Below are 25,663 nucleotides of genomic sequence, written 5' to 3'. Positions count from 1 at the left end.
AATTATCGTGAATACTTAATAGCAGCTGTTATCACCAAGTGTAGCACAACCAGTTATTAGGTTCAGGGGGTAATTACTAGATTAGATTAGGTTTTTTGTGCTTATTAAATGAAACCCTTTGAAAACTGAATTTGTATTTACTCAGGTTATCATTGTCCAATATTAAAATTACTTTGAAAATCTCAAAACAAGGGAATTTTGCTTTTCAATACAAACCTGCAGGGGGTGAAGACTTTGTCAGAGTTTCCAAATAAATATTTCCAAATAATTATTTTTGCATTTGTGCAAAAAAAATAAAAATAAAATAAAATAAATAAACGTCAGGAGTCTGTGTAATCTGAGTAACTTTAGCTTTAATCTGCGCTTCATCACCAAGAGGCTACAATGAAGATGAAGAGTTAAGAGAGTGTGAATTTTATCCTCCATCGTGGCCTTTTCCCCAGGGGAAGCAGCCATTGTCTGTGAACTGTCGGAGTTGTCACAACAACAGCTGCTGTAATCTCAAAGCTGCCCCTGTGTTTCTACCCAAATACCACAACTCGCACTAATTCATCCACCGACTGAATCCGCCACAGTCGCCTCCTTTCCAGCTGTCGCGTTTTTTTTTTTTCCCTTTTTTTGCACCTCCCTGGAGCTGATAGCTGGGCTTTTATTTATATCACAACTTTATTATCTGCCACAGTAAGGTGCTATAAACATTTGGTGTAGTAATCTAACAGAGCAGTTCTATCCAAAAAAAAAAGAAAAAAAAAAAGAGTAGAAACAAATATAATCCCCCACAAAGTAGCAGCAGTAAATATGTCTGGCACCGACTGAGGAAGTGGTCCGCAGCGCTATTTGTTTCTCATTAACCACCATCCGACATGTGCTAGTGGCCTGGCCTGTGTAATTACTGGAGCTCCAATGGCATGGCTGGAAATTAGCCCAGCAGATGAAGACACAGCTGGGACCTGGGCTGGAGCTGTAGGGCCTTCAGGTCTCTCTCCCTTTCACCCAGTTGGGTGATGTTGCCGTGAGTGTGGAAGGTGAAGGCAGTAGTGGGGTGTTTTCAGCCACAAGATTGATGCATGTCCCTTTTAAAAGAACACGCCCAGACTGCGCTGTGCTGATTGGAAAGACTCAGGAGTGCATGAGGGGCTGTCACTCTGCATATTGTGTGAAAGGACAGTGGAGGCAGTGTGGGTGGAGGGGCCGATCGCTCTTTCATACCTCCGAAGAAGGCGCGCTTCAGTCAGACTTCCATCAAATCGAGACAAGCGTTGTAAAAGCACTTGATCACTGACATGCACGTCTTTGAACAAACACTCTTCTCAGAATCACTGAGCCCTTGCGATGCAGTTACGCAATGCTTATTGAACCGCGCCTCACCTCCAGTAGACCATCACGACCAGCAGCATGACGAGGCAGAGCAGAGTGAGAGCAGACACCACCACCAGGGGGACGATCCACACCATCCGGCCCATTCCTGGGTGAGGACTCCGCGTCACGTTGGACAAGACGGTTTGATCTAAGAAGCAATAAGAACGTTGGAGCCACATTGTAACACTCTTAAATTATAAGATGACATTTTATTGATGATGACGTCTAAGGTAATGCTGCAAACTGTCTCGCCACGTGGTGTTTAGTCTAACTTCAAACGTACACATAAATAAGGAATAGGTGTTTGAGCTGGTTAGAAAATATACACTCTTGTTGAAAAAACAGCATTTGTGGGATGAAGTATCTACATATATTATAATATAAGCCCCAAAAAACAAACAAAAAAACCCCAGAAATGTTGTTTTACGTAGATTAAAAAAATAAAAAATAAAATTATTAAAATATATAAGTACCAGTATGACTTAATGGTATAATTAAAATAGCTTAATTATTGGACATTGCCTGACTGTCCAATAATTATAATGCAGCCATAATAGTGTTAAGCAGGGGTCCCCATTACTGGTATTAGAGTAAACTAAGCTTTTACAATTTAAAGTATTTAAACTTTGACATTGTTTGGAGAGTTTTTAGTTTTCTCTGGCCGTATAGAGCATAAAAAATTTATAAACCGTCTCTCCAAGACTACAACAACAAAACCACAAAAAATAAAACAATCTGTGCTTTTATGATCAAAATCTGTGTGTGAGCGAATTCACAATGTTCAATAAAGCAAAGTGAATATCCTCAAATTATTATTGTTATATGTTTATATTAATAGCATGTCCAAACCCCACATGTACACAAACTCTGTGATAGGATGCTTGTGATGTCACGGGGAGGATAAACACACATGCTGAGAAATGAATAAACAATGGGGTTAATTAAAAAAAGATTTGAACCCCAACCTTCTGCTTTCCCTCGTTTTTTCCCTCTTTAGATTCAAACTCACGCTGCGTATTGTTTCGTACCCTCATGCAAATCGCAACATTGAGGAAACCTCGTATGCAATCGACTTTCTGACATTGTGGGATTCAAGAAACTTATCATTTCCAACACTGTGATAGAAAAAAAAAAAGATAAAATTTCATAAAAGCTCTGCCTTGAAGCAAACTCTTTTGAAATATGCTTAAAGGAATTCCTTGAGGCAGAACCCCTCTGGCAGACAGCCGTCTTCTTCCTTCAGGCCTCTCTGTTGTAGTGACACAAAAGCCTGGAGCTTTGTTTTTGACTGAGATGGTAACTAGTGTATTTACTGTCTTGTGTCAAGTTATTTGTTCTACTAAATTGGCCTTCGTAGATGTTAGCAGTGTTTGCAGAAGTCTGCTTTGGAAAAGTGTCTCCCTGTAACGAAGCTGGCTACAAGAGAAGCAGACTTGATCAATGAGATTTTTTTTTTTTTTTTGCTTTCACCCCTCTCTGTTTAAAAGGGGTTTCAAAAGCGTTTTGAAGAAAGAGACGTGCTCACCAGTGTGGACGGAAAATGGCCATTGACCCTTTCCGTCACTTCTATTCTTTGGAGATACGGTGGAGCTCTGAGGAATCTGCATCTCCGCGCTGTCATTATGTGGCTCCTGAGTGGAGAGCGTGTTTACTTCGGTGGGTCTCCTCTCCTCGTTTACCAAGCGGTCATCACCGCTGCTCGCAGGCTCCGCGCCGGCTTTGGCCGTCGGGTTGCCCTTTCCTTTCTCTTTGGCTGTGGATGCGGGGGTAGGGATTAAAGGCTCTTCGGACACTGTGCTGTTGGCCCGTTTCTCCTCATTATCAGGTGAATTCTTGTCCTTTTTCCTTTTTTCAGGCTCTTCTTCCTCTTCTTCTTCCTCTTTCTCGCCGTTCTCTTCCTCCGTCTTCTGCCCCTCGCCCGTGGCCGGTTTGTCCTCGGCCTGCTTCTCGCTCTCGGCACCCTGACTCGCCGCCTGCTCAGTGCTGGGCTTTGAAGGTGGGGTGGACGGATGCGTCGGGTTCTGGCTGGCGGGAGGAGCCTGTGTGGGCCAAACAGAGCTGGGCAAGGAGGAGATCACCCCACCACCGACGCCCAGGCCTGCCAGCAAGGTGCTGGTCACCACTGATGCCACCGTGGCCTGGCTGCCGCTGGAGGACGGGCCCATCCCTGTGGCCATTGAGACGAGGGAGAAATGGATGCCAGAGGACGTCCAGGTGGACGAGCCGGAGCTGATGGGAGCCATGTCTGCAGACGAAGCCGGGGATATTGTGGGCTGAAAAGGAAAGGCAGAAAGACAGATGTGGTTAAACATCAACAAACGTTTTACAGGATTCCTTCATATTTTTCACAACTAAATTTCAGAGTTTTCCAGCTTTTATTCGGCTTATTGTAAGGGTATAAATACGAATGTTCAATCCGTATCAGTGGCAAATATTTCTGCATACAGTATTGGACACTCATTAAGCTGGGTATGTAAAGTATCAGTATATAAACAACATGAACACAAATAAAAGTCTGGAATTATAAAACTCTTAAATTATAAAATGACATTTTGTTGATGATGACATCTAAGGTGATGCTACTTGCTAAATATATCATTTTAAAATGTTGACATTTTTAAATAAAAAAAATAATATGTGAATAAAGCAAGACAAAATTACAGAAGTTGAAGAAAAAGCCAGACCAAAAAAAAAACCATTTCTAATTTGATTTGAACAGATGGAGGGATGGAGGGAAGAATGGATGGATGGTTAACTGAAATGGACGGATGGACAAAAGTTTGGATGGATGGAGGTGCACGGATGGATGAAAGTTCAATGGGTGGATGAATTGATGGATGGATGGAGGGATAGACAGATGGATAGATAGAATAAGTGGCTGGATGAATGAGACAATAGCACATTAAACAAAGTCTGGAAGTACAAATATTTCTCGCCAATCGAGACAGTGTTAAGATCCCAGCTTCTGACATGAATATCAATTTGCACTGGCATCTTTGGGCAAAACTCACCATCCCAGTCTTCACAATGCGAGATCCTTCAAAGATCCTTGTTGTATTTGCTAGAAAAGAAAGAAGAAAAGTTGAGAAGTTTAAAAAAAAAAAAAGAAATCACATGTTTGACTTAAAGAAAGTTCAAATCTAGCCAGCAGAGCGAGTGAAGCACTTCAGGGATTAAACTGCGAACCTCTGAACAGCAGCGTCTGGCTGAAGTCGCTGCGCAGGTCAAGCTGACACACGGCCTGCACCCTGAACAGGTACAGCAGGTCTGGCGACACGTTAGTAATGACCGCTTTCTGCAAAGGGACAAAACAAGAACACATTTGCAACAAGGAAAAAAGATTTTTTGAAGAAGTAGCTAAATTACATGTGAAAGAGTGGAATCTGACGCCTAAAGTGAAAATATATTATGCTAAGCTTCAATCATTTTTCTGTCTAATTTGATATTGTTCACAGATGGCTATAGTTACAATAAAATTGTCCACAAAAATTGGATGGGTGATTGCTTATGCTGTTGCAGAGCCAGTTCTTACTTCCTTTTTTTTCCCTTTTTTCTTTTTGTAGAATAATTCAGATTAAGTTTCCAGAGACAGAAAACAGAAAATTGAAATGGAAATGAAAGTGGGCACAATAAGAGACTGCCAGCTGAGAGAGAAGTGAACTAATATAATACTGCCACACAGCACTGCATGCACACAGTAATGATTCTTTTAATCACCTATTTGAAGCAAAGTTAGAACATAAACATATTGTCAATCAAAGATATATTTTTTTTGGGGGGGGGGATGACTTCTTAAATAAAAAAGTCTGCTTAGAAGAATAGCTAAAGTCAGAAACCAGCCTCAAAATCCTCCAGTCGTAGCGCCGTGTTGTTTTAACTCGCATAACAACCTTCAAATGTAAGCTTTAAGAACTGACTCTCCTTCATATCTCACGCCTACACAAGCTTCTCCACGGTATAGCGGCTCTAATAGAGAAGACTCTGCCATCTCGTGTTGTCTGACGAGGCCTCGAAAAACAGAGGATGAAGACCAAGACTGCGGAGATATGACGATTGTGCCAGACAACCTCGGGGCGCAGCGGGCTTGATGGAGAACTAAAAGGTCACTAAATGTTGCTGCAAATTGCCGGTGGTAGCGAGTAACCGGCAGAGGGAGATTTAAACTGAAATGTTTTCTATGTTCAAAATCAGCCGGAGCCATTCTTGTGGCAGGTTTCTGAATGTGTTGGCGAGCGAGACAGACTTCTGAGGGCGCACGAATCTGAGGGAAAGGAAATAAATATTAATCCATCTTTAGCTGAGCATAGCATTAACTTAATTTGTAAGGCCATCCTTGACAGCAAGAAGCCTTTTTGCATATTCATTTTAACTTAGTTGTCCATCACTTCTAAGCTTTAGTGACTAGATTCTAAGTTAAAGATCCCCGCTAGGCATTTTTTAAGACGCGCGGCATAAAGATGAGCAGCGTGGAAAAAAAAGCTGGGAGTAAAATCCTTTTTTGTCTCCTCAATAAATAGTTTAATTAACTGGTTTAAACATTTATTTTTAAATTACATCTCCCTCACTTCTCACCAAGAATCTATAAATATTCAAAACCTTTTCCCTTTTAGAATAGAAAACATGGACATGGTATAAGAAAAATCTCCAATGGATCCATTAAACCTGGAATCTGGATACTAATCAACAGATTTCCTGTAAACTTGTTTACAAAAAAATCCTCTTCCTTTAACAGAAAAAAAAAAGAAAAACAGATTATTAGTTTGTTGAAATGTTGCCCCATTCCTCCAGACATAGCTGTCGTAACTGAGTCAGCTTTGAAGGCTGTCTTGTTCAAACACACCTTTTCATCTGTGCCTGCCAATTTTCCATGGGACTGACATCATGGCTTAATGACGGCCAATCCAAAATATTGACTTTGATGTCCTTGAGCCACTGCGTAACTACATTTCTCTAATTTGGCAAATGTCGCTGCTCAATTTAACGACACGTGCCCGAGATTTAAACTTTCTGGCTGACAGGAGTATCTGCCGAAGAACATTGTGGTTCACAAAATGATCCATCAAAAACATATCAATGAAAAGTTGAGTGGAAGAAAAGTGCAGGGTGGAAAAACCTGCTAAGAACACAGAGATAAGACGTGTTGAGCCACTCCTGAACCAGAGAGAACATCATAAGTATCTGATTTAGAGTACAGAGAAAAAGTTCTCTTTTAAGATGAAAGCGAAGAAGAAAAAAGAATGAATTTTGTGTTTCATTTGGAAATGAAGGTCCTGCGTGGTTTCAACTATAAGGGATTATGGAGTGCCTTCCTTCAGATCATAACCTCTCTGCGCAGCGTTCCGTGCCAAAAAGGAGTCACAGAAGCGGGCAAGTGTGCAAGATGCCTCACCAGCTTCCAACCCGTGGCAATGGCAGCCGTGTATTTTGAAATGCATGACCAGTTTGGAGGTACCCGTGTCACCAGGGAGCCGATCCCACCATTCTGAACTAGTGGGTGCTTGTTTTGACCTGGCTCTGTTTATATCTAAAGAGGCAGTCATGCAAACTAAGGAGACAGCTGGGGGTCAGAAAGCCTTGAAGAAATGCACAGCTGGGTGTTTGATATTCAGAAATGGAAAGATGTATGACCGGAGAGAAGGCTATATTGTGTGAAAAAGAACATCCCAGTAGGTGCAGCTTCCAGCAGAGAGGAGATTTATTTCTGTAGACACAGCAAATGTCTTAGAGGAATGATACAGGAAGAACTAAAGAAATATCCCAATGTTTAAGGCAGCAGAGATGAGTTAAGTGATCAGTGGATCACAGATCTTAAAGACTACATTTGCTCTGCATTTGTTATTAAATGAAGTCTGTGGTGCGCTGCCTCTGAGGCCAGAAACCACTGCAAATGTGTATTTTTTTTCTTCCTCTTCTTCTTCTTCTTCTTCTTCTCATCGACCGTCCGCATTGGTAAAACAAAAGTGTAAAGACTGCTTTTGCTTGCACGGCTTTGGTTTGGATTAACTTTCTGACCCCGCTACACAGCGCCCGACTTCACAGTCCGCTTCAAAATGTCAATTAACGCCACAACAAAAAAACACAAACAAACCAAAACAACAATAACAATAACAACAGAGGACGGGACAAGCGTTGCATCTGGGTAAAGGCCACAAGGGCTTTTGTCAGCTCATTATACGTATATCAGTTGTGACGCGTCAACGTCTGCGACAGGCCAGTGTTTCTATTGTTAGACAGGTGAGTGACAGGGGAAGCGTCTGGGTCCTCATATCAAGCAACAGCCACATGCAGAGTTCATCACAACCTGTCTCCCCCTTTACACACTGCCACTGATCCGGCCAGCGTCTCATCCTGACAGATGCATCTGAGCCTCTGCACACAAATCAGAGCTGTTCGAGCAACAGCTACTGAAAAATAAGATAAAAGAAGTAAGAATAAAACTAAAAAAACAAAAAACAACTGAAATTGTGCTAATAACTTTTAAAAAAATAAATAAAGGAATGATTATATATATTATTGAAATAAATCCTATTAAATAATTGCAAAATAAAAAAAATACAACAATGCAAGCAATCACAATAATTCAAAAAAAAAAAATATATATATATATATATACATATATATATATATATCAGAAATAAGTTAGAGAACAATTCAGTGATTTCTGATAACTCTTACCATGCTATGGTCTCCTGTCTTTATAAAAGTCTTTTCATCTGCTACGTCTCGTTTCACCCAGCTGTAGGAGACCATGTAGCCGCTGATGGGCGGGTGGTAGATGGTCAGGGGGCGTTCCCAGCTCACCATCAAGGCTGTCTCATTCAGCGGTTGGATCTTCATGCTGACTGGGGCACTGCTGCACACTGGTCCAGAATAAAAAGAAAAATATGAAAAGAAGTCAGCATTAAAGGGGCCCAAAAAAAAGAAGAATGGGAAAGAAAACACAAATAGATAAACAAAACAAATAAACATTAGCATGAATACTTTAGCAAAATGAGTTTGGTGAAGGGACTGAGAATCTTGACTATTTTAAAAGAGAAACCTCTAAATAATTATAATTAAAAAAACATTCTATTTGCTATACTGTGGTCAAAACCAGTCTCCAAAATGTACATTATGAGTCCTAACTTTGTTATGTATTTCATACATTTCAGATGCAAAAGCTCCTACAGTTTTAATACAAACATACAGAGTAAACCTACTTTCGATTCTTTCCTCATTTGGATGTTGCTCTGAATAGGTCAAAGCATTTTGCGTGAGAAGAATGAAGAAAAAAAAAAGAAGCAAGCATTATTCCTCCTCAAGGTGGCAGTGTAGGCTGCAGCATGGACATTGACACGAGCCTCCATCAGTATGAGCAAGGGACAATCTGGACAAGCCTCTCTGCACATCAGGGCAGTAGCAATCAGAAACTGGTGTCAAATGACTATGTGCTCTTAGAGTTTCTGCCAAATTGAAATTGTCACCACAATTTTCCCCATTTGCACAGTGAGACTGAGACGCAAATTATGCACCATGACATGTGAGAGATGAGAAGAAAGAAAGACAGGGAGGGAAGGGAATCAGTCAAAGGCACACAGGGGAGAAGAAAAAAAAAAACAAGAGGAAGAAAATCTCAGGGTGTTGATTAGGTGTGACAGGTGCGAAATGCATCATAACCTGTTGGATGTTCGTTGTCAGGTTCAGTAGCTCAAGAACAATAATTTAATAGCAGCTGAATATGTCACTATGGTTTTGGAGGCTGAATCATTACTGTCCTGAAAAATCACCTCTCTTTTTACAATTAACACCAGAGTATTAATAACTCTCTGGAAAGCTTTTCATCAGCTCCCGCTTTGCATTTTAAAATATATTGCCGCGTTGCCTGCATCTGGGAAACAAAAAGAAAAAAACCATAAAAAAATTAAAAATTCAACTTGTGTTGAATTTATCAGTAAACGCGACAGCAACGGATTAATTTTAAACCTCACTGATCCACTGACATCACTCATTTTCTGATTCCAGGAACTGTTGCCGAAGATCTATTGAGGCTAAATATGATTAGCATAAAGTAGTCAGCATAAGGAACCAAAAATGTAAATCTTTTATCAGAGTGAGTATTACAAAAATGCAAATGACATCATACCATTCATGTGTGAATTTATGCAATGCATACTCTAACCTCACACAAAAAAATAATCTCTAAAGCTTCGATCTCCTCCTGCAACACCACTCAGAGCAGAGAAGAGCAGAGCGTGAATCTTTCTCCTGGCAGCATTTACAATGAGGAGGATGAAATGACTGTTGTCAACAATGCTGCTCGACGGCGTATCGCTTCTGAAAACTGTACGATATGTTTCAAAGCAGACCGTGAGCAGACGCGGGAATGATGCGGGGGAACATGAACTTATCTGAAAACGCGAAGAAAGGGACACATCTGACTTAAACACACACTAGCATTTTTCTAAACTTTGCAGCGAAATCATCTAAGGGATAAACACCAACACAGTAACTACAGCACCTGTTTTATGATAATATGAAGCTCTTGCTGAAGAGACAACTTTAGTCTGAACTGCCTGTTTGAGTCATTTTTTTATTTATTTTTTTTAAATACAAAACAAAATACAAAACATGCTTTGGTTTTAAAAGCTCTGAAGTCAGAATTTGCTGCTTCTCTTCACCTAAATCTCTTTGGGAGCCAACAAAGACAACGCATCTAATGGCAAGACGCTCAACCTTGGAGTCTTTTAAATTGTGCTTGGCATTTTCCACTATATCAGACATTTTTTTTAGTCAGTCAGGAGATGGAAAGAACAACAAACAAAGTGACTCATGCTAAAAATAAAAGCATCTACTTTGACAAAAACAACTTTTCTCTAAATCTGATATTGTTGCAAAAAAACAACAACAAGGCTTTATACTTAAAAATTGTAGCAACGACCACCTCTAAATTCTGACCTTTCATGGAAATCTTTACTCTCCTGCCTACATCAGCGATGCCAGGTGGGCCACATGATCAAGTCTATGAATTTTTAGTTCACCTGTTAGGTCGACTTTCTCAAAACAATTTTTCCGAGCTTCCAAGCTCCTGTTGAACTGTTTTGCTTATATAAAAATCAGCCATTGTGACTTTGTCTAATGTTGATATTCTGCTTCACTCAACCTTAAGGAAGTCTACATTTGTATCACAACATTTCCTCCCACATCAGCTCATAACATCAAAATCCACTTCTAATTGGCTGAGCAGTCCCCCATGACGACTCCTCTCTAAGACACCTCAGACGAAATTCAAAAGAAAAAAGTTTTCACCATCAAAGACCGAAGCTAGTCACACAGCCTGATCAGCCTTAATGGACTGCGGTTGTGATAATGCTTGTTTTGATTGTGGCACAAAGTAAGTGGTCTGACTTTAACTTCTTTCCAAGTCTGCTAATCAGTTTCAAACCCAAAGTAAAGAATCTCCAGGATATTCTAAAATCTGTAGTGGAAAAGAAACCCATACCACTGATCTATACTAAACCAAAACTCATGGCTGGAAGCAGCCACTATCTTATTGGCTGCCATCAAAAGCAGATTGTCCTTGTGGTTTTGGAGGTTTTTGCTTGCCATGTTTGTTTTCCCCCTCTTAACTTATTCTCTTAGATTAAAATAAGTCTGAATTACACCATTAAAATAACCTCCTTCTATTTTAGAAACAGTACTGATCTTTTGATTAATGTTAATACACAAAGTGTATCTTAGACCTGAAAATGATTGTTTCTCCTGTAGATTAGTGGTCAATGTCCTTGTTATTTTCTTTAGTTTTTAATTAATTCACGATAGTCTTGAGCCTTTGTAACATTAAGATGTAGATATTTTTCCCTGAACTCTTTAAGATAAGTTTGCATGTTGGTTCTTTCAATATATGTTTATCCTAAAAATATAGCAACTTTCCTGATTGTCTTTGTTTCATACTAGCTGTAAATGTGGAATTAAATTTCTTACGTTTTTGGTTTCTGTCGCACTTAAATGATTGAGATCACCAGACTTAATAATCTAAATGAACAAAAAACAAGAATTCACCTACATAAATAGAACATATCTGGCAATATAAAATAAGGTAAAATGTCTCAAAAGCAACACGTAAATAAATGCAGGAATGTGTGAGGAAGTCATTGGGAATCCAGGAAGATCGCTGTGAAAGTTTCTCAGGAATGGTCAGAGAGCAAAAATCTCTTAAAGGGCTCATGGACCACTTACCACTGCAGGCCTCAATTGTATCAGTTGGGGTAAATTTTCTTGAGCCAACAATAGGAAAGAGACTGAACAAAAATGGCATCCAGTAGGAGAAATCCAAGTCTGAAACCACTGCTTAGCAAGCACAACATAAGACCTGCCTGTCTCACATTTAGCAAAAAAAAAAAAGAAAAGAAAAAAGTGAGAATTATGCCTTTGACTATAAAATCCTATAGGAGATGTCTGGCAGTGCATTTGCTACTTTAAGCACAAATTCACTTTTGTTATGCAGCAAATCAATAATCCACAGTACACCAACAAGTCCTAAAAATTGCTTGCAAAATGAAGGCTTAGAAGTGGCCTAATTCAAGTCCATACCAAAGTCTGAGATGCTGTGTTATGGCATTAAAAAGACCGTCCCCTCCAATGTGAGTAAAAAAAAAAAAAACAATAAAAAATCTGCAAAGAAGAATAGGACAAAAATATTTAACATGAATGTAAAAAAAAAATACCAGAATGTTTGAAAGGAATAGCTGCCTCCAATGGCGGCATAATGTTAATTTGATTCAATATCCATTCAGAAAGTGGACATGACCCTCATACTGTTTAAAACGACAAGCCACCATTTACTACATAAACAACATAGAATATTCCACTCATCACAACCTCAAGAGACAGCACTCCTAAAGAAAGAAAAGACTCTTTTACACCTCAGAATGCCAAGAGAGTTTTACATCTGAGACCAGAGAAACACGACTGGTCGACGGACAAAACAGAATATAACTAAAGAGAAAAGAGAAGAAGAGAAAATGCGAGATATGCTGGCCCACATTCATCCTGCCGAGTGACATAACACCACAAAAGCAATTTCACAACTTAATTTGTATGGGTCTATTTTAGCAATGCCACATATTAATGATGATTGCTGATCGGCCCTTTTAGAGTGCTCCAACTTCATCACAAGCATTCCCAATCAATTCTCCCCACCAGACACCAACAACACCAATTTAGGGAGCAGCAGCCTTTCTCATTAGTCTCTTCAGTCCCTGCACTCTCTGTTAAAGTAAGCGCAGCAAGACGATCGCATAAAAGAACAAAAGACAAACAAAAATACTCTGATCAGGGCTCGGGTGCGGTAGGTACTTTGTATGTTCTTTCATGCGTTATGTCAGGTGTACCCCAAAAAGCAACTTCTAGTCATGATGAAATGTGTTCAAGCAGCAACTTCTACAGTATATGAGTGAAGCAAAATTAATTCCCAAAAATGTTAAGATGCTAATGTTAGTGTTATAAGCTAAAAAACGCTAGCAAAAATTTACTACTCAGTATCTGATTTTGAGAAGCTACACAATGTTCTTAAAATGACAAAGGAGATTTTTTTTTTTCCATTACATTTTCTCATTTAACAGCAAAAACACCACCTGAAGGAAACGTTTACGTTTAGTTTAGGCATGTTGTAAATCAAATTCTTTGAATAAAAAAATAAACTCTTTAAAGTACCTCTGATACTTTTTGTATTTTGTATGAAATACTTTAAAATAAACTAGCTGTGGTGTTAGTGCTATTTTTAGCTAGTCGACATTTGGGGGCCAGTCCGGGATTTACCGTAAAAACACGTAGTAGAAGATTTGTCTATTCATTTTGTGGAATACATATCCCAAATGAATCTTAATCATAAATAGCTTGCAAGCTGTTTCTGATTAAATAAAGAACCAAAAAAATGAAACGACCAAAACTGTGAGCAGTTGACTTACGTGTGCTTCTTAACTTACTTGAAAAATGAAATTTAACTTGTTTATATGGAAGAACTTTTTCTTTGCTGGAGTGTTAAAAACTTCTGCCTTTTTCCTTCTGTTTCCATTTTCTAAACTTTTCTAGAGTAATGCATCAAAGTGCTCATTAAACAAAACAGAGGGACCCATTATTAATGTTACCATGAGCTCTCATAAATTTGCATTAATTTTTAATGAAATTTAATTGGAACTTTTAAACTGCTGCTGAAACAACAAATTAAGGAGGACACAAATAAAGTTTACTGGATAAGTATGTTTCCTTGTTACAAAGGAAACATTTCCAATTTCTTTACTGCCATCTGCAGATAATGGCAAAGGCAAATCAGTGTGAAACACGTAACAGACAATTTGCAGTGTTCTAAAAAATTATAATGTATGAAATAAATAAATAAATAAATAAATAAACGCTTTTGAGACATAAAACAAATCTTACCTCTAGAAGCCTCTGTGCTGTGTGGGCTTCCTAATATCTCAGTCAAATCTTTCTGCCATGCATCTTTCACAGCCGACTTGAAAATCTTCCTATTATTCAGGTCCTGCAGCGGCCTGAAGTTGTTTGTCAGGTACTCGACAGACTTGACGTGGTCCTGTTGTTCCGTAGTGAAGATGGAGCAAAAAGCATCCAGCTGAATGGAGAGAAATGTAGAATAGCTATCAAGGAAAATTTAAGAGCCACTGTTCGTGTGTGCGCGCGTGTGTGTGTGTGTGTTTGCTGTGTGTGAGTGAGTCAATGTTCACATGAATGTGTTAAATATAATATATCATGCAGCACTGCATTTGTAGTCACTTGCCAGTAGCTGAATGTTCACAAGTGGAGAGTAGTATTTGCAAGAAACATTTACACCACAGGCAGCAGCAGGCACAGACTTCAATCATCACCCTGGCTACCTGCTGGGCTGTAACTTCTCAATGGGGCAAATTTGTGGCCATTGATTGCCAAGAATGATCTCCTGCCGTGTGCTGTAATGACTACACATTACAGATACTGTGGAATCAATGTGTCCTATGGGTGCTTGGAGAAATGAATTACAGGTTCATAAAGGACTATCTGTGAGCGTCACAAACATTGTAGAGGTGGTCAATAATCTTGCAGCAGAAGTCATTTTTGAACAAAAGATTTGTCCTCATGCAAGTTCATAGAAATTCCACTGAGCCCTGCAAATTTCTGTGGAACAGAATGCACTGGAGAATATGCAGCTGGGTAACCCAGGAATTGTATGTATAAAAGATGCTGCAAAGCACTGTAGAAGGGAGGGGATCAGCAGAAAATAAAAAAAAGAAGGAAGCACAGGGCGTGATTTGGCATATATTATCTCTCAAAATCATAAACAGCAATAACAGCTGGAGGTAAAATGTTTTAAAGAACACAGGCAAGTGCTGCAAAATGCAGCATTTTTTATGATCACACACTGGGTGGATACTGTAGGAACACAAATTATGTAAATTGATTAACTTAAACAACCAAGATTGCATGATGACTTGCTTCAGTGTGACACAATATTATATATATAGCAGACAATTTCAGTAAAACAGGTATTTGATGCATTTTCTCAGTAAATATGTTTTTGTTGGGGCTATGGAAATGAAATTCACACCAGATTTTGGTAACAAATGCAGTAATCTTCATGTACAAAGAAATAAAACAGTCTGTAAATTGAGTGAACTGTAACAAAGTTTATTGACACAGGAATAAGCAATGAACACTGAATGAAGAAAACAGAAAAAAGTCATACTGAGTCAAGAAAATGTCTGAAATCTGTCAGAATTTAGAAAGCAACCCTGATATATATATGGAAAATTAATTTTAGCTGCTTTAGTCCTAATTAATGGCCTATAAAAAGATTTCTCATTACCAAGATACAAGAAGCCTCTTGTGATGGATAAAAGCAAAAAGCTCTCTCAAGACCTCGGGTACAGGCATATTTCTAAACTTATAAATATTCCAGTGAGCGAAATCCACAAACGGAGAGAAAACAACCTGGCCACAACCAGGTGTGCCTCACTGGATTTCTGGTTGAGAAGTAGAAAAAAAATGTGAAGAATCATCCAAGAGCCAAACACAACTCACCAATAGCTTAAAATACTTAAAGAGCATTGTTAAAATTTGCTGCAGAACACTTGGACAGGTCACAGAAAGAGCAAAATTAAACTCTCTAAATATAAATGAACACTCTACGGTTGGGGGAGTGTCACAGTCAGGGATACCTTACCCAAGACAATGTGTAAAATCATACTAAGACCAAGATTTTAAGGGAAGGGAGGCAAAACCAATTCAAGTCCATTTTAAGTCTCTGCTGTAAGCAAATGTTTGCTTGCTAACTGGTGTCGCTCGTGCGTCTTATTTTTTAGTCCGGTGCATTTTAGGTGGACCCAAATTTGCATGTCAGGATGTAGGGGGCATTGAGGCCAGTGTTGGAGTTTCAATGAACAAAACTCTGTCAGATGCATTTGATTGCAGACAGGACTTTCAGACTAAATTGCAGCAAAAAAAGTGAAGGTCCTTTGGTGACGCACATCTAAAACTTCGAGAAGAGAATACGGTCTTACAACTTTCTTCTCCACATATCTAAAGGGAGACAATGATCCAAAAAAAATATAGCCTTGGAAACTCTCAACTGATTTCAGAAAAATGAAAATGAAGCTGCAGGAATGGGCCAGTCAAGCACTCGTCTTGAATCCAAAGTTAAAACAACTGGAGACTGTATAAAAATCGGCCATAAAACATTTAATATTTGTGAAAAAGAATGGGTCAAATGTCATACCCGAGTAAAACATGCAGCAACCTTCTGCGTACAAGAGATAATCTAAACCTGGCATTTCCAAATGAGGATTTTCTGTTGAGTATTAAATAAACTGCAGCAGCCATTGGAATATTTATATTTTTAATAACTTTATAAACTATTTAGACTTTTTTTTGTATTGTGTGGATTACATCAGCTGTTACCAAAATCTGGTTTAAATTTTATGTCCATAGGCCAGTAGATACATTAACAGTGAAAAACCAATACTGTGTTCTCAATACTTATTTTCCCTGCTATATAAGAGTAGGTGCTGTCAAATGCCAGTAATTGGCTGAACCGTCCTGTTTAATCATGCGCTGCATAGGCAGTCATGGTTTTATATGCAAAGGAGCTGGAGAGAAATGTGCAAAAGGGACTAAGGAGGTGAGGCACATGAGGGAAAATTGCTTGTGCGTTCACAGTGGTGGACTGCAACTGATCCACAAATGGGATCTTAGTGTGTGAGGCGAATACAGCAGTCGAGGTGTGTGGAGGTGTGTGTGTGTGTGTGTGTGAGTGGACTTTCACGCACCTGTGAGTGGGACAGATACACGGGCCTGGAGAAGATGATCCACTCCACTACTTTGCTGCAGGGCGGAGTGGTCAAAGAGCCGGTGTATCGGTAATAACTGTCCACCGACGAAGGCAGCAGATCCCTCAAGATGAATGACCTGAGGTTGGTCTCCTTTTCTGGGTGAGGCATGGGATTAAAATTTGTTAGTACACAGATCTTTAAAGCTTGGTTTTCTGCACGTGGCCCCATTTCACCCTCCTTGTGGCGTTTTTACAGCTTTCCTGAAACCTCCTCTCATGGAAGGGCAGTAGTTAAAAGCCTCAGTACTTGTTATCACCCAGGCCAGATCTTTGTAGTGAGATGGGCTGAGAGAGGCGCAAAAGCAGGGAAGTCTGATAAGATGGCCAACCCTGACAGCTGATCTGTGGCTGGGTGGCAGTGCGCGCTGCTCCATGTAACAACTGTGGCTGGGCCACAGGGATTAAGACAGATCATTATGATTAGCAGATTTGTTCATGTTGTGTGATTAAAACCTGGCAAAGCTGAGCAGAAAAAACACAAACAAATGAAAAAAAACATATAGAGGAAAATGTCTTTATCTCCTGTAAATATGCTGTGTGGGTTATGGAAGTTGGTTTGTTTTTTCCTAGAATTACGATGACAGGATCCTAAACAAAGGTGAATTTACATCAAATCCAATCTCTCACTGCCTATGGCCTTATCTTTAAAGAAACAGAGGTTCAGGGTGTGGTTTTCATTCAAACAACAGACGCACGGGAAGCTTCGCCCCTTTGCCCCATCTGTACTCTGAGTCAAACTCAGTATGCACGGCCTTTCTTCTCCCTGTCTTCAGACGGTGTACGTGCCCTATCGCTCCTGGGCCGCCGAGATGCTGATGGATGGATGACTGTGGGATAACGAGCTAGTGGAAAAGCAACCATCCTAACAGGGGAGAAGGCGAAGAGCATTTAGCAGCTAGCAGGAAGGGAGTCCAAAAAGCTGCAACATCCATGCCAAGCTCTTTGTCAGCTGGGGAAATGGGATTCTGTGGTGCTAGAACAAACATCTGTGTATGTGCACAGCACAGACTCGTGCCAGGCAGGCTTTGGCTCGGGAGGTAGAGCAGGTTGTCCACCAATATTCAGGGCTCACTGCTCAGTCTCTGACCCTTCCAAATAGCATTATGTCCATGAGCAAGAAAATGAACCCAAAGACGCTCCTAAAAGCACAAGCCCTTTACAGACAGGCAGTTATTATATATCTGTAAATGGGTAAATGAAAATGTAAAATCCTTTCAATGATGGAAAGAGTGGGAAAATGTAATAAAAGTAGAGGTTATGTTTAAAAAGCATGCTTGTTATGTATTTAAGAAGCAACTGATGTATAGTATCTTGTTTTTTTTAAAGCTACAGAACAAGCATGGGCCGGTAGTTGGTGTTAAGGTGTTAATACCTGTAAATTCTGCACAAGCTGAATTTTAACAGTTACCATAGTTAACAGTCACAAAGAGACAAACATTGAGGATTAGCAATCCATGAAAAGAGGGATTTTTGACGGTGTATACAAAAATAGTGCATCCATATATGAGGAATATAAATTATGAGGCACAGATTTTTGTTTTTCTGTTGTTTGTCAACAATATTTAGACATGAAATGTTTTTCCCCTTAAGGAACATTTGGCGGTGGCTTTTTGTCCAAACATGGTGCAACATTGCGCTGTGTTTAGGACCAGCCCCGCAGCCGTACAGCGGACAGTCCTGGTAATTATTCATATCGGCTTATTTAGTTGCATCTTCCTATGAAGAGAAAGCCAACAAATCAGTCACTACATCATACTTTACATTATTATTTTAAATATTTCTGTAAATACAGTGATACTTTTACTCATATCTAATCCATAATTTAGATATGTAGCTCATGATCCACTGCTCCACATTGAATGTGTTGCTCAAAAAAAGGAAATGTGTGAGTAACATCTCTCTTAGTAAGGCAACTGCAGCTGGTAAGCTGCCTGAGAGAGACATATCTGTCAAGCAGGTAGTTCATCTACTGTACCAACTAATATCACTGTGCTTTTCTTGTGTTATTTTACACATAGCAGAATTAAAAAAGGTGTAATTTACCGGCAATAAGCCCTTAAAAACTGTCAGTATTTATATGTTGTATAATTTCAGCAGCTGTCGGAATAATTGCCTTTTTTTTTTTGTAAAATACAAGCAGTTTGATGGTGTTATAGATTTTTGTGTTAATGGTATTTTCACTTATAGTTACCGTAGTCATGTTCCACCACATTCTTATTACAATACCAAAGAGGGCCTTCAGTTTTCTTTATTGCATTTACTTCAATTTGAAGTGACCTATTTTATCCTATTTTATTTTCCTGGGGCTAATAAAACATGTGGTGATAGTCTCTAGAGATGAGAGGCATTTAACCAAGAATATTTTTTTTTCTATATCAAGTAGCACACATGTTCCTGCAAGTCCAAAACCAAATGTCCATCTCCTTTCAAATTTTAATCAGAATCAGCTGCGTGAAGCCGCTATGAGAGTAAAAAAATAAAATAAAATTGCAATACGCTTCCTAACATCATCTTGTGTGAGTGTACTGTAATGCTTGCGAAATCACTGCCACCATCAGGTCTTAAAGGAGCCAAACATTGAGCCTCAATTTGCAGTAAATATGCATACAGTGATTTCAGCCCAGCAGCAGTAACTTTATGGAATGAGCAATGTCATTAAGACTCGTGCCACAGCACATAACAAAGAACATTAATAGTTAAAAGCAAGTATGAGGCTTTGCAACTGCCACAGTCCATGAGAGGACATAAAAGACAGAAACTGGAGGTGGGGGGGTCTAAATGAGGTTCAGATGTAATTAATAGTTCTGTGTTTATGAGTGAAACACTGTGGAGGTCTCCTCCTGCAGAGTTTTCCTACCAAGGGATAAGCAGTATCTTGCAAATTTATTCTGCTTTGGAAGTTACATTAGTTTTTTTTTTTTGTTTTTTTTTGGTGGCAAGACTAATTTAGAAAATATATATTCTTTAATATATATATATATATATATATATATATATATATATATATATATATATATATATTTATGTGTGTGTGTCTGTGCGTGTATATATGTGTGTGACGTCATATTAAAGCAGCTGAATCTGAGAACATCAATATTTGTTTGCTGGGAGCATGTTGGAATCCGTACTGCCAGAGAAATGTACCTCTTGGATCCGCCACTGTCAAGTACGAAGCAATGTCAAAGGGATTTTGTAAGGGTCAATTGCTTTTTGAAAATCCCACACAAATTTAATTCCTACTGTAATGCTTTGTGATAAGGAGATTTGGGTATGAGGCATGACAACATATAAAAAATAAATAAATACAAATATTTCAGAGAAGCAAAGAACAATCCTTTCTCCAAATATTAATCTACCTTCACGGATATACTGGTGTTTTTACATAAAGCAAACTTTGCATGAGGGTACTTTTTCATTACTTACCATGGTGCACCACTCCTTTCAATCCCTGGATGATTGGGTCCACAGCTGGGTTGTCTTTTTGCCCAAGCTGCAGCAAATGTCCAAAGACAAAAGGGGATTATGGAAAAGGATTAGGAGAATTGTACAGCAATTTAAACAAAGAACTAAAATGACAATCAACATGAACAAAACACAGGGAGAAGGCATAAGAGCAACATATAAAACGTATTGTAACCAAGCTGCTCCTAATACTATCTAGTGACATTATTGTGTGAATATTATTCCTGTAATACATTTTTGGTAAGAATTGGTTTAATGGAGAGCTGCCGCTGCAAAATAAAAACTGTATTATTATTTTATTACTCATGGCCATGACTGTACTGAATATAAAAGTGTCTTTTTACTTGTATGTATAAACATTCAGGTCCTAAATTGAGGTGCAACCAGCTTCTGTGTGCAAGACGATGTAATTCAACCACCAAACCCGTCATCTTACGAAACGCTACAGCTTGGAGGCAGTGCCTGGAGTCTCACTTCAAGACTGCTTGTGAACTCTTTTATGAGCATCCCTGTACAGTTTAAAAGTAACAGCAAAAACCAAAATTTTTTGTCAACAGCTACTTTTTGGTTTATTATTTGTGATTTTAAGGCCAAAATACATAGATTATAGACATTTATCAGGTTATAGATAGATAAGGTGAGGCAGATTTTGATTAAGTAGATTGTCCTGAATTGAATACAACGCACAAAAGTTGCTCCTCATTAATATTCGATAATAAACACCAAACAAGCGTAACATTATGACCACCTGCTTTATAATGTGTTACTTTATCTTCTGCCAAAGTGGCTCTGGCCTCCATAAGACTCCATTAGGATCTGTAGGTAGGATGTTAGTAGCTTTAAGTCCTGCAAGTTGTGAAGTAAAGTCTCCGTGCGACATACCACTATGTCGAGCACATTTAACAGATGTTCAGCAGGTGTCGTTATCTATTCCTGTCTTCACTTTTTACATTTATATCACACATTTACTCTTACTGGAATATGAGAAATACCATGCTTCTTACACTGTTCCCGAGTCATGTTTGTTTTTTTTTTTTTGGCTTTGCAGCAGGACACACGGAAAGGCCATAACCATCAGGAAATACTGCATCCATTAAAAGGTTGTACAAGATCTGCAACAACACTTGGGTAGATGGCTGGTATCATGTGTTCCCCAGCGATGCGCATCCATGAACCAGACCAGCCCACCTTCTTCCATTCCACCGTGGTCCAGATCAGAAGTCCATGTGTCCATTTTCTATGGACGCTTACCACTGCAGACTGGGAACACCTCAGAAGAGATGCAGTTCGGCTCTGACCCCGTTGTCTAGTCATCCCAATTTAACCCTTGTTAAACTTGCTCAAACTTTTAACCTTCCCAATTTTTTCTTGCATTAAGTAGCAAACATTCGCTTGCTACTTAATGTATAAGATGTACATTGATGATGGAGTAATCTATAGACTAAGGTTGCTGTTATGCCTGATTTGTGCTAGCTGAGTTCACAATATGATGTATCCAACTGATCATTAGTCGCTTGCTTTTGCTGGAGAGGTGATCATTTTGACTACCACAAAGTTTGGCGATAAATTATGCATTCATATCTTGTTTCTTTAAAATGACTGATAACCTGTGCTGTGTCATCTGCTGTTAGTGTGTGGTTTCTGGCAACAGCATCTAAAACTGGAGTTTGCAATGGCAACAGACTGTAGTGGGTCTCCTCGCAGTGAGAAGTGTAAGTTTTGCAAACAGCAGCAGCCGAGCAGGCAGGCAGTCTGTCCAGACCATAAGTGTTTGGATAGTTACACACTTTTTGTACTTCGGATGATTCAGCCCAAAATACATAATGGATAAGAAATTATCGCACAAAGTCTTGGATTAGTTTTACTGATGTATCAAAAGAACTTTGTGAAAGACATAGTTCTTAGCACACTGCTTAAAATGCAAGTGTAATAATTTATTTTAATGTAATATTTAAAGTGAGAACATTCACGTTTCGTATGTCTGCTCTCTAAGTTCCTCCAAGTTTCACTTTTTTTCCAGTGAAAGCACTCCACATTCTCAGATGGTCTCTGTCAGCGTGATTTATTGGGGTGGTATTTTGTGAGGAACCATTGCAGTGATGTAAAATTTACAGGTTAAGCAAGTGGAAAACGTCCTTGCACAGGTGTGTGACGGCAATAGAGCTACAGAAGATTTCATGATGTAACAGAACACAAAATGAAGAAATAATGAAAAAAGCAGCACAATATGTGTTTGCTGGGGTACAAGTTGTTCCAGATATAACACTATAAAAAGTTTTTTGTTTTATGTTGAAACAGTGGAGCCTAAATGATAAAAAAATATATATATTTTCTGGTTGTTTCAAATCGTTAAATACTTTTTCTACTTTTGGGCTACGACTGTGCAGTACTACAAAAATGTACACAATAGTGTAACTTTGTAGCAGGAAAATTATGACAAATATCCAGATTCCCTTGTTTGTAGAGTTATACAATTGTATGCATTTGATATGACAAATCAAGACAAAATAGTGTATATATAAAATACTCTGAAATGAAATCCAGTTCGTCATGACCAATCAGTGAATAAGAGCAAGAAAAAGTCTGGAGCTCCTCCATTGTAACTCTGGAGGAGCTCCAGAGATTCACAGCTAAATTTGTTGACAGGGTGATCATGAGTTGTGTACTCCACAAATATGACCTTCATCGAAAAATAGCCTGAGGAAGGCCTATGATGAAAGAAAGTCATAAAAAAAAAATCCAGTGTATGTTTCCCACAAGCCATAGAGGGACACCAAAATCACAAAAGAATGTCATATGGTCAAAGTTCAAGTTTTGGGTCCATGTGTAAAAAACTGCACAACACATCTGCAACTAACACAACACATCACCTTGAAAACTCCCCACTGAGACACAGTTACATGGTGGCAGCATCGTATTATAGAGATGCTTTTATTCAGGAGGAAAAGATAGCAAGACAAATAGAACTAAATACAAGCTAATCCTGGAAGAAACCTGTAAGAAACTGTCAGAGATACTTCACAACAGGAATTGACAAAAATGTCAGTGTTTTGATATGCAAAGCTGATAAATACACACTCTAAAAAGTTTACAGCTGTAGCTGTAACAAAAAGAGGTTCTGCAAAATGTTAGTCTGGTAAAAACTAGCTTCTTGTTCTACGCTTCATACAGAGGGTCTGGACCCTTATCTATTGAGAACGATTGCTTACAGGAGGTGTAGACTTATTGACCTGATGGAATTCAACCTGAGAAATTGAACTCAATGGAAGAAAAGACAGATGAAGCACCAAAGGGAGATGAGAATGGAGCGAAATATTGTTGGAATGCATTGGCTAAGCTAGCAAAATGTAGTCTCTGCGGTGAATACAAGGTTTCTATTTACAAAAAAAAAAAGGAAATGAAAACACCATTTAATCTTTTATCCACTTGAGATGCTCTAGTTTGTGCTGCTCAATCACATGAAGCCCTACACAAACACTGAGGTTGGTGGTCGCAACAGGACAAAATGTATCACAAGAGTTATAAATACTTCTGCAATACTCATCGAACCACATTAACTTCCATCTCGGTGTTCTCTCAGTGCTGTGGTTCGCTGTATATAACTGCTCTCACACATGCACCACACATCCCTTAATGTAACAGCAACTGAACGTGTCAGCGTCACGCATGAATTCCCACACTTCTTCTGAACATTTTGTGAAATTGTGTGGTAGAAAAACGTGACTAGTTCAGAGCTAGTAACACTTATCGCTTTCAACATAACAGGAGTCTGAGCTGCAGCCCCGACACTAACAGACTTGCACGCAGAGCAGCGACTGTTTGATCTGATTTCTGATCGGCAGTTGAGAAGAATCCGACAGATGAGTTATTAAATAATGAAATTGCTTTGCTATCCAAACTGTCCTCTCCTATTGGATAACCAAGGATAATTAGCAGCAGCCAAAGCGTGCAGAAAATATATTTTGTTAGCTTTTAATCCACAACAAGATGCATAAAAAAATCACAATGTTCTTGTAATCCTGCATTGTGTAGTAATAGTGATATAAAGTTTTTTTTTCAACATTTTACATATTCTGGGGATAAATAAACCTTTACCAGACGGATGGCTTTTTCACCTTCAATAAGAATTGCGTCAGGAAAATTAACAGCAAAGACACCAATGTGTGAACAAGCTTAGATTTGACAAATTGATGTACCGATTAAAGATTCATGATTCTTCCAAAAGATTTCCAAGAATCTCTTTAAATTTTATGAAGTAAAAACTTTTAATCTCACAGCGTGTTCAGGTCTCTAATGATCATGCAATCCCTCAGGAAGATTCCTTTCTAATCTGTTCAACTTATCCTTAATTGTTGGGAGTGACAAGGATATATTTTTTTACCCAATAAATATCTCCAATGTCCTACTTAAGAGACAAGACTGGACAAAACAGTGTTGGGACGTGGGGACCATTTCCCCCACCGTTACGCAACATTAATTCAGGTCAGTCTGAGGAGAATAATTGTGTGGGACTGAATGCTGAATGTGGATAATATGCACACCTTAGAGGCCTTTAATAGGCCTTTTGGGAGCCCAGCAAGAACTCTCGTCATTGATTAGAAATGGTAAATCTGAGCCAATGTGTGTGTGCCCGCTTAAAAAAAAAAAAAACTCGCACTGTAAACTGCTATTCAGCGGATTGTGTATGGTGGTGCTAATTGCAGTAAGCAATAGGGCTGTCAGGACCCAGCGGAGGCATTTAGGTCCTCGCACACACGCGGTTCATCACTGTCTGAGAACAGACCTACATTACGAAACACCTGTGTCCCCATTCCAGCCTCCATCCAGCAGATTTCTGACCCTTACCGGTATACTATTAGGCCGAATGGTGGGATGCATTGATCACCTGCCAATACTTGTAAAGGAAATCCTGATAGAAATTAGTGTAACACAGACAAAGGCTCACAAGTTGTGAGTACAGCTTCTAAGAGTTCAAACAATCCCAGCGGTGCTTTTACACTAACCAATAATGTGGACCAATCTTACTAATCAAGACTGAATGTGTCCAGAGTGCCAGGGGACAATTTGTGCTATCTACTAAGCTATTTTTCAAATACCAAGTGTGAACCGAGGGTGGAATAGATTTCTACAAGTAGGAAGTGAAAGATAATTTAGATCACAAATCTATAATGATCTCAAAGATGTTGTTTATTTCCCCGTTATTGGAATAACATGAATGTAGCTTCACATTTAAATGTTAAAGTGGTAGCTAGAGATTATACAGGTAAAGTTTAGTTAAAAAGCCATATAAAGATGAATTTCTAGTCTTTGATTAGCATAAATCTAGATTAGTGGGAGCCAGAAGAAGAGACTAAAACCTAGTTGGGTAGAAGTCAATAACAAAGCAGACTTGTACATTCTTAAAACACTTCTAATCTCAAGAAGTGAAAATGTGTTTTACACTGGAAGATCATCAATATCCTACCTTTATTTCCTGTGAAAATA

The 25,663-nt window shown here is 38.9% G+C and overlaps 1 protein-coding gene across 1 annotated transcript in view; it reads right to left on the bottom strand.

The window, feature by feature from the left end:
- The window catches only part of ca16b (carbonic anhydrase XVI b), a 157,510-nt gene that overhangs the window by 19,741 nt on the left and 112,106 nt on the right, over positions 1-25,663 (bottom strand). Inside the window, exons 6-13 of the mRNA XM_081607086.1 lie at positions 20,141-20,207; positions 16,656-16,813; positions 13,777-13,969; positions 8,035-8,219; positions 4,546-4,654; positions 4,371-4,420; positions 2,885-3,632; positions 1,369-1,507 (exon numbers count right to left, since the gene is read on the bottom strand). Coding sequence (XP_081463212.1) covers positions 1,369-1,507; positions 2,885-3,632; positions 4,371-4,420; positions 4,546-4,654; positions 8,035-8,219; positions 13,777-13,969; positions 16,656-16,813; positions 20,141-20,207 — 1,649 coding nt within the window. The remainder of the gene's footprint in view (positions 1-1,368; positions 1,508-2,884; positions 3,633-4,370; positions 4,421-4,545; positions 4,655-8,034; positions 8,220-13,776; positions 13,970-16,655; positions 16,814-20,140; positions 20,208-25,663) is intronic.

This window comes from Poecilia reticulata, chromosome 5 (genome assembly GCF_904066995.2).
Source record: "Poecilia reticulata chromosome 5, P_reticulata-male-v2, whole genome shotgun sequence".
Taxonomy (NCBI): Eukaryota; Metazoa; Chordata; class Actinopteri; order Cyprinodontiformes; family Poeciliidae; genus Poecilia; species Poecilia reticulata.
Note: the sequence above shows the minus strand (reverse complement) of the source record. Positions and strands in the feature narration are given on the sequence as shown.